Genomic DNA, 8,845 nt, shown 5'->3' on the forward strand with positions numbered 1-8,845 from the left:
TTTTTTTTTTTTTTTTTTTTTTTTTGTTTTTGTCTGGGGGTTTGGAAGAGACAAGCCATGGTGTTGCTATTCTCCTTTGGCTTACGAGTACTTTGGATACACACACACACACAAGCCTTTAGAAACTCTAAAGAATAACTTTTAACTTAGAGTTGAGCTTTTGTATGGACTACAAAATGTCATGCATATGATCATGGCTTTGCACCATGTGAAAGATACTTCCATTACTATTCCTAGAATCATTCTCAAACATAGGAGATAAATTAATTTTTAACTCTTGTTGCAGGCTTCTCGGATGCGTTACATGTATAATGGGGAGCCATATTGCCTGAATCTTATTGACACTCCAGGTCATGTAGATTTCTCATATGAGGTATGTGGCTGACTGTGCCTTGCTAGTTAGTGACTTGCCATGGTATTTATCTTCAAGTTTCAATGTTACATTGAAGTTTTGTTGATGATTTATCCCCTTAATAATGGTGAGTGATAGGAACTTTGGGCAATCAAAAGAGGGTAGCCAGGTGCCTTTTTTATTTTATTTTCTATTTTTTATTTTTTATTTTTTATTACATAGATCCTGCACTCTGCTCTACATCTCCCATAATAACCATTAACCCTTTCCCTTTGGTAATATAAATGGCATTATTGGCAGACACAAAATATTGATTCAACGCTCATTGTCTGGCTGTCTGCACAAGTTTGTGTGGTTTTGTTTTCATGTAGAAATCTTTATAAATTTTAATGCCTGTTTTAAAGTTCAAAATGTGTATATTTTTCCTTTTATTTTATATGAATTTGACAATAATTTCAGGTTTCTCGCTCCCTTGCAGCCTGTGAAGGTGCACTTCTTGTTGTAGATGCTTCTCAGGTATAATCTTTTCCTCTTTATGCTTGGTATCTTCTTAATTGATAATTTATCATCTGGAGAGGTGTTGCTCACTTCGTGAACTATGATGCTTATTGTTGCTATTAAGTGCCACAGTTATTTCACTCTAGTTATCATTCCCATATGTGTTTCTTGCAGCAATTGATTTTGAAGTTGGATTATACTGTGTAGGGTGTGGAAGCTCAGACTCTGGCTAATGTTTATTTGGCGTTGGAAAACAATCTTGAGATTATACCGGTATGTTGGCAGAACTCCATGGTTTGTTATTGGATTAATTTGACTGAATACACTTCTAAGCAAATAATTATTTGAGATGCTTCACCTTACTACTGTATGGCTCTAAAATTTTGTCATGTTCTGGGAAAAGTCCACCACAGTTGGTCAAGTTCACCAGATTTTTAAGTGCCTTTTTGTAGGTTATTTAACAGCTGTATATAGAAGTATAGGCTTGGTGTCAGAGTGAAATAAAATGTCAGAAGGCAATTACATTTTTGTAGCATATCAAGAAAAGTACTTAATAATTATTCTTAGATTCATGATTTATAATTCAACTGCACAATTTAACCAACTTACCAACTGCACAATGAGATTCTGAAAATTTTCAAAATTTGTAACACAAAACTGTGCTGATGGAGTGGGGTTCTGAGCAGTATTTATTAATATAAAAATATGGCCTATTTCTTTTAAGGGGAATATAATCTGGACTGGAAAATTACCCCTTTATATACAGAGAAGCTAATCACTAATAAGAGACAGATATGGACATATCAGAAATACAAAGTGACAAGAAAGTAGTAATATTGCAATTTACGAGAATAAGATATCACATTACAGCAAATACAAGATCTTTAATATTAATTTGTGATCATATATGATAGTCACCTTTATTTCTTCTATCCAAATAAAAAATAGATCAACTTTAGGGATTAGTTTATACCTTTTAGGATGGCATTGGGGAATAATTAAATAACCCAATCACTTGATCTTCTAAATGAGTTAGACCAATTCTGCATGTAACCAAAGTAGACAAATCTTGGAATGGACCAAAACAATACAATTGAGTCAATCCCTAATTTTCCAAAAACTCATATTTTAACTCAAAAACACGTTGGAGTATTGTTGGCATCATGTTAGAGAGCATGTTGAAATGTGGTGGAAACAAGGAAATTTTTCTAGACAATTGTTGTGGATGGTGCTATTCATTTTTTATGTGCACTGCTCATTGTGTCCTGCTCACTTTCTTTATACTTCCAGTTTCATAATATATATTGTCTGTTCAGTGTGCCATTCTTCATTTTTGTTAATTTGAATTGAGTGATGCATTCTGCAGGTTTTGAACAAGATTGATCTTCCAGGTGCTGAACCAAGCCGTGTTTCTCAAGAAATAGAAGAGGTTGGTGTGTAAAGATAAGGAGAATAGAATACTATTGTTTCATTTATTTGATAGTAGGATCCTACATGCGTATCAAATGAACACAATTATAATCAGGATTCACATTAGCATAATTCCTCTGAATATCTGCAGCCTTGATATTATGCTCTATATTGGGGATTTCAGTTAGAGTTCCATTATTTTATTATTATTGTTATCATTATTGCTACTGTTTTGGTTATGGATCTTGCAATTGGACTTCATATTATTTTTTATTGTTGTTCTTTCTTTCTTTGAATGATCTTTGCAACCTTTCTGTTATATTATGATACTGGTATAATTCCTGTTGTTGAAATTGATTATGGCTGACATTACTGTTATATATGCTCTGCTCATGTGTGGCATTTCTTTCTTGCTTTAAGGATATTAGTTATGACTAAGCAAACAAGTTATTGGAACATTAACGCCACTAGAATTTGACAGTTTTAACCAGCTTAGCTTATCTTCATTCCTAGATTGTTGGGTTGGACTGTAGCGATGCAATCCTCTGCTCAGCAAAGGTTAGCTCTATTTTATTGTTTTGCCATTATTTTGATCTATCAAGGGAAAACTTGTCACATTCAATTTCATAGAAAGAGGGATGAGACTGATCATATGAGATAATGCTACACGAAAACTATTGCACTTCTCTTGTTCTCTCTCTATTTAAAAAAAAAAAGAAGATGTAGTGCATGCTCCATTTATATGATTGAGCCCATTTTTGACATGGTATTCCTTTCTCTAGGAAGGAATTGGTATTACTGAAATACTAAATGCAATTGTTCAAAAGATTCCACCACCTCAGAATACTGCTGGAAGGCCTTTGAGGGCACTTATTTTTGATAGGTATCTGATTTTGGTACCACATAAAAGTACAGAAATTCATTTGTTTGGTAACTTGCGTATTTGGTTTACAACATTTTCATTTAGCAAGAATCAATGTTGCTTTATTTTTTTAAAGCATGAAAATTAAAGATTGATGAGAATACTCTTATTTCTCTTGACACCTTGTTGTTTGTCTTTTTTCATGCCTTAACTGGCTGATTTTGTACCTTGGACTTACTATAAATTTCCACTAATTTTATTGTCCATGTCTTTCTGTAGTTATTATGATCCATACCGAGGTGTTATTGTATATTTCCGAGTCATTGATGGGACAATTAAAAAAGGTGACAGAATACTCTTCATGGCCAGTGGGAAGGTAGAGTGCATCGGGCTTCATATATTATCTTGATTGTAAATTAGTATATTCACAGGAAATAATATCCTCATGTATTAATGTAGTTGCAACTTTTATATACTTGAGCTCAAATGATGACATCAAACTAGTTACCTCAAGCGATTAGTGATGATAGACTATTTGAAAATTTTGTTTTCTATTTTATCATTTTCTAATTTCTAGCAAATTTATTCTTGAAATTCTTGGTGCTGATTCTTCTGTGCGTATCTGTAAAATGCAGGATTATACTGTTGATGAAATAGGAGTTTTATCTCCCAATCAGATGCAAGTAAATGAGCTTTATGCTGGAGAGGTAGGATTGCCTCAAAATTTTGTTGTAGGTGTTGTGTTGACTTTTCTTCCCCATGTGACTAGTAATGTACTTAAATAGCTAAAATCCAGGTGGGTTACGTCTCTGCTTCAATAAGATCTGTGGCAGATGCAAGGGTGGGTGACACCATTACACACTACGGTAGAAGTGCAGAACAATCTCTGCCTGGATACAAGGAGGCTACGCCAATGGTGTTCTGTGGCTTGTTTCCTGTTGATGCAGACCAGTATTTTCTTCTCTTGCTCTTCTTTCTTTAATACAGTTAAATGATCCAAATTAAGTAATGATGTTGGGTTGGCACTATTATTGCTTTTCGTAATCTTATACTACTACAGGTTTGCTGAACTGCGTGATGCATTAGAGAAATTGCAGCTCAATGATGCTGCATTGAAGGTAAATATAGAGCTGACATTATTATTTTGTATGATGTGATGCCCCTTTTAAGAAACTGTTTCAAAACCTGTGTCTAGTTTACTTCAATGTTTTCAGCAGCTGCTGCATCATATACTCACATGTTTAACCAATGTTCCAATCAGTTGTTTGAAAGAGATGTGGACCATAGGTGTGCTTTTTTTTTTTTCCCAAACATTCCAATACTTTGGAAATTGATTGACAGATGAGGGCCTCCAAAATACCACTCTGTGTTCATACAAGAGTTTATTTTAATAAATGTTGCAGACAATAGTCTACATTTTCTTTTAAATACATTACTGATAAGGATTTCTTCATCTATACCCTGTGTAACAGTTTGAGCCTGAAACCTCTAGTGCCATGGGTTTTGGCTTTAGATGTGGATTTTTGGGTCTTCTTCACATGGAAATTGTTCAGGTCAGAGCGCTGCCATCTATAATGTTGTTGATGATATTGTGTTTTACCTAATATCTTATTTTGTAACACTGTCTATGATATACTTTGTCACAGGAAAGGCTTGAGCGTGAGTACAACTTGTCACTAATAACTACTGCACCAAGTGTTGTTTACCAAGTCAACTGTATAACTGGTGATACTGTAATATCTGCTTATCCTGAAAGCTTTTTAGTTTGAGTTATTTTGCATCCTCCTGACTATTATAGAATAGCAGTAGATAAAGTAAAGAAAGTTTTTCAGCAGTACAGCACTAGCTCTAGATATGAATTTTCAGAATGAATATGTGAATCTCCCAATCACTTAAACAGTCTCCTAAAACAAAATTATTAGGCTTGATAAAAATTAAACAAAAATATGATAAGTTCTTCAAGAAAGGACATGAGATTAATTTTCGCCCATTGTGGAAGTTCTTGCCAGTTTGTACAGGTGCCTTACACTTATTGTAATGCTGATTACTGGACTTCTAATTGCTTTGAGTTTCAATACTACATTTTTTGGCCACATGCTGAGGGAAATGGAGATTAATTTGAGACTTCCCTAGAGTCACAAAACTATACCACCGAACTATATAAGGTCTTTGACTCTTTGGCACCAATTACCTTGAGTTGAGTGTCATGGTGGGGAGTTTGCTTCTTCGTATCCTGTTGTTTGTTTTGCAACTTCTGGATCTGCATAGACTTTTTGTTACACTTCTCAAAATGTCATTAAGTACTTCATTTCTATGCCGTGTCTTATTTAACATGCAATCTTATCATATCTTATCTTAGGTTGAGTGTTCAAATCCATCTTTGCTCCCAGAACCTGGAAAAAGAAAGTCAATTGAGGAACCATATGTCAAGGTTGCTCATTCAGTTTGTAAAATTTGTAATCATGCAATCTCTCTTGTGACTTAACCAAAATGCCTTAGTCATTTACTCCACTATAGATTGAGATGCTCACTCCAAAAGAATACATTGGTGCACTAATGGAGCTTGCTCAAGACAGAAGAGGAGAGTTCAAAGAAATGAAATTTATTGCTGAAAACAGAGCTGCAATTATATATGAATTGCCACTTGCTGAGGTATTCCAATGGGGTTAGTCAGCCTGTTGTGTTTTCTAAAGTTTTCAGTGGTAACCACCCCCCCCCCCCCACCCCCCCCCACCCTCACACACACACACACCAAAGAAAAAAGAAAAGAAAAAAACCAAATCCGACTTCAAACTGCTTTTTTCTTCAGTACATACAGCTATCAGCTAAGGACCTATAGTGTATCAATTTCTTTTATAGATGGTTGGTGATTTCTTTGATCAACTGAAATCAAGAAGCAAAGGTTATGCTAGCATGGAGTACAATTTTATTGGGTGAGTTCATCTGTTATTATGATTTATTCTCTTGATGCTTTTTTCTGTTGCAAAGTAAGGTTATTCTTTGTAAGATATTGGCTTTAATAAAGTATGGAGTACAACTGACGTCTTTATGACTATAACTACATAAAAGATAAATGCCTATGATTTGCACAGTATTGGGGAAAAAACATTACCCAATCTTACCTCCGTTTTCTAAGATTGTTTCTATGGCTAAACCCTTTAGTCAGTGTGAAGAGTGCTTTTGATACCAACTCAGCCTTCATTCTCTCTTTCTTTTCTTTTCTTTTTTTTTCCTTATTGCCTTCTCTCTAAATTATAGTGTAGGGAATCTTTGACACATTTTGTGTTTCAAAAGCATCAAAATTTGTCAGATACAAAGAAAGTGATTTGATAAACAGCTAATTTGATATTTGCTGATATATTTGCCAGATACAAAGAAAGTGATTTGATAAAGCTTGATATTCTTATTAATGGTGACCCTGTGGAACCTTTGTCAACTATTGTGCATAAGGACAAGGTACAAAATTTACATCCATTTGCCTTTCTTTCGTGGTGGAAGTTTCTCTCTCTCTCTCTCTCTCTCTCTTGCTGAAGGAATATAACTTATCATGCAACTCTGATGCATCAAGCATTTCCAATGTTTTTTCTGAGCTTAACATTTTAATTTTAGCTAGATGAAGACAATTCCCTGACCTCAATTTCAATTCAATAATTCATCTATCATTGTATGTTGGTTGGGGACCGACTTTGTTCAGTTAGGTTTTACTTTGGAGATATAAATTATGTTTTTGATGCATCAAAACTTGGTGCTTCTGATTTTCCAGATGAAAAGTAGATGAAATCAGAGGTTCATAATTTGGACTGAGGATGAGAAATTGAGAGTAAAATAAGAAATGATGATAGAAGCTGCCTTTCTTGTCCTTTTTCTATTCTATTGCCATCTCTGATTGTGTCCAGCTGTACTTGATTAGGGATTAAGCTTAGGGTAGGAATTCGTGAATGAAAATACTAGGGATGTTTAACTAATAATTAAACTAAACCTTTTCACATGTCTTGTATGAAAACTTTGATTTCTGAATTTTTCTGAGACTTTAGCTTAATGGTTACCTATTGATTGCTGCAAATATATTCCTTCTACATTTCAGGCATATGGAGTGGGAAGGGCCTTGACTCAAAAGCTGAAAGAACTAATACCTAGACAAATGTTTAAAGTTCCAATCCAGGTAAAAACCGCACTGTACCTTTTTCATTTGCTTGTGAAAATGTTACTACTAAATTAGGATAAAAGATCCAAGAAACTTACTCCCGACCAGCAGAAAGACATGGTAATTGGGTGATATAAGGTCCTCATCTCAACCCACTTATAAACTGTCAAGGTAAATCTTAGGTTCTCAATTTAATCTAGTCAATAAATGTAGCAATTAAGCCATTAAGGCTAAGATTCCCAGCTTGCCAAATAAAGACACTGAGCCTGTGCTATCATATATTTGAAGCTATCTACTTTTATCAGCACCTTCATTTTCTTGGAAACTTTATGTAGGGATCCTCTAGAATGAGTCAGAACTTTCTAAAAGTTTAGTGTGCCATTCATGCTAATGGTACCTGAGTCATGGTTCCTACTGAAATGCTACACTATGTGGAAAGGTTTTATTTTGTGCATTAAAAATCTTGTCCATGTTGTAATCTTTTTGCTTACGATCTAGTAGAGTTCATCTCATGTTCGGTATTTCATGGCAGGCATGCATAGGCTCCAAAGTCATTGCCAGTGAGGCTTTGTCTGCTATCAGGAAGGATGTTCTTGCCAAGTGCTATGGTAAAATAGTTTATAGCAACATTCCTTGGAGCATTTGAAAGATGCTTCATAAAGATCAATTTTCCTCAAAAGAAATGAGTTTCTTTGGCATTATATGACTAAAATTAGTTAATAGCATTCTTGTGTGATTTCCAATTTTGCATGAGATATTTGACATCTTTTAGAATTCTCTTTCTTCAATATTTATTATCCTTAGTTTTATCAGGAACTTGCTACATAGTATGTATGAATAATCTATCGGTAATTTTACGTTGTAATTCAACAATACTCAGATGCTTTACACTCATTTCTACGATTCTAAATGCTTATGGTTTATTTGTTTTTCTAGGTGGTGACATTTCAAGAAAAAAGAAGTTGCTTAAGAAACAGGTAATTTCTTTTTGAATAGTGATATCATGTTGTCTTCAAAGTAAAATAACATGGAAAACATCATTCCAAGCTAAAATTTGACATACATTCATATTTCAAAGCTTTAAAATTTTGAAATTTTACTGCACACATTACTTATAGACCTATGGAGTATGATCCTATCCAATCTCACAATGAGGGTTTCATTCTTTATTTTATAATCTCTGAATCATGCTTGACATTGCTATCACTATCACTATCAGGCCGAGGGGAAGAAAAGAATGAAGTCAATTGGTAAAGTTGATGTACCTCAGGAAGCATTTATGGCAGTTCTCAAACTTGAGAAAGAGGTCCTATGATTGCATCAATGCAGCAGAGGGAGATGTAGAATCAATGCCCATCTTCTTGCAGTTTCTTTTTTTTTTTTCTTCATATTTTTTCGACACAACCAAATTGTAAAAGGCATCAGATATCTTGGTGATCAAGCAAAGATTCATGTACATCATATGGCAAGCTTCATGGATTGGAATTTTGATGTAAATAACAACAGCATTTTTGTAACTGAAATGTTTTTCATCCTAATCTGAAATTGAAGCAAGAAACCGTCCATGTCTGGGGTACAA

The 8,845-nt window shown here is 34.3% G+C and overlaps 1 protein-coding gene across 1 annotated transcript in view; it reads left to right on the top strand.

Moving 5' to 3' along the window:
* LOC116018998 (translation factor GUF1 homolog, chloroplastic) overlaps positions 1-8,845 on the top strand; it is a 10,790-nt gene extending 1,945 nt beyond the window's left edge. The window contains exons 3-22 of the mRNA XM_031259059.1: positions 287-373; positions 812-868; positions 1,058-1,123; positions 2,217-2,279; positions 2,774-2,818; positions 3,043-3,143; positions 3,402-3,498; positions 3,758-3,829; positions 3,919-4,073; positions 4,183-4,240; positions 4,595-4,675; positions 4,769-4,855; positions 5,482-5,553; positions 5,640-5,774; positions 5,982-6,055; positions 6,491-6,578; positions 7,207-7,284; positions 7,799-7,874; positions 8,203-8,243; positions 8,486-8,845. Of these exons, the coding sequence (XP_031114919.1) occupies positions 287-373; positions 812-868; positions 1,058-1,123; positions 2,217-2,279; positions 2,774-2,818; positions 3,043-3,143; positions 3,402-3,498; positions 3,758-3,829; positions 3,919-4,073; positions 4,183-4,240; positions 4,595-4,675; positions 4,769-4,855; positions 5,482-5,553; positions 5,640-5,774; positions 5,982-6,055; positions 6,491-6,578; positions 7,207-7,284; positions 7,799-7,874; positions 8,203-8,243; positions 8,486-8,581 (1,629 nt within the window). The 3' untranslated portion in view covers positions 8,582-8,845. The remainder of the gene's footprint in view (positions 1-286; positions 374-811; positions 869-1,057; positions 1,124-2,216; positions 2,280-2,773; positions 2,819-3,042; positions 3,144-3,401; positions 3,499-3,757; positions 3,830-3,918; positions 4,074-4,182; positions 4,241-4,594; positions 4,676-4,768; positions 4,856-5,481; positions 5,554-5,639; positions 5,775-5,981; positions 6,056-6,490; positions 6,579-7,206; positions 7,285-7,798; positions 7,875-8,202; positions 8,244-8,485) is intronic.

This window comes from Ipomoea triloba, chromosome 5, assembly GCF_003576645.1.
Source record: "Ipomoea triloba cultivar NCNSP0323 chromosome 5, ASM357664v1".
NCBI classification, from domain to species: domain Eukaryota; kingdom Viridiplantae; phylum Streptophyta; class Magnoliopsida; order Solanales; family Convolvulaceae; genus Ipomoea; species Ipomoea triloba.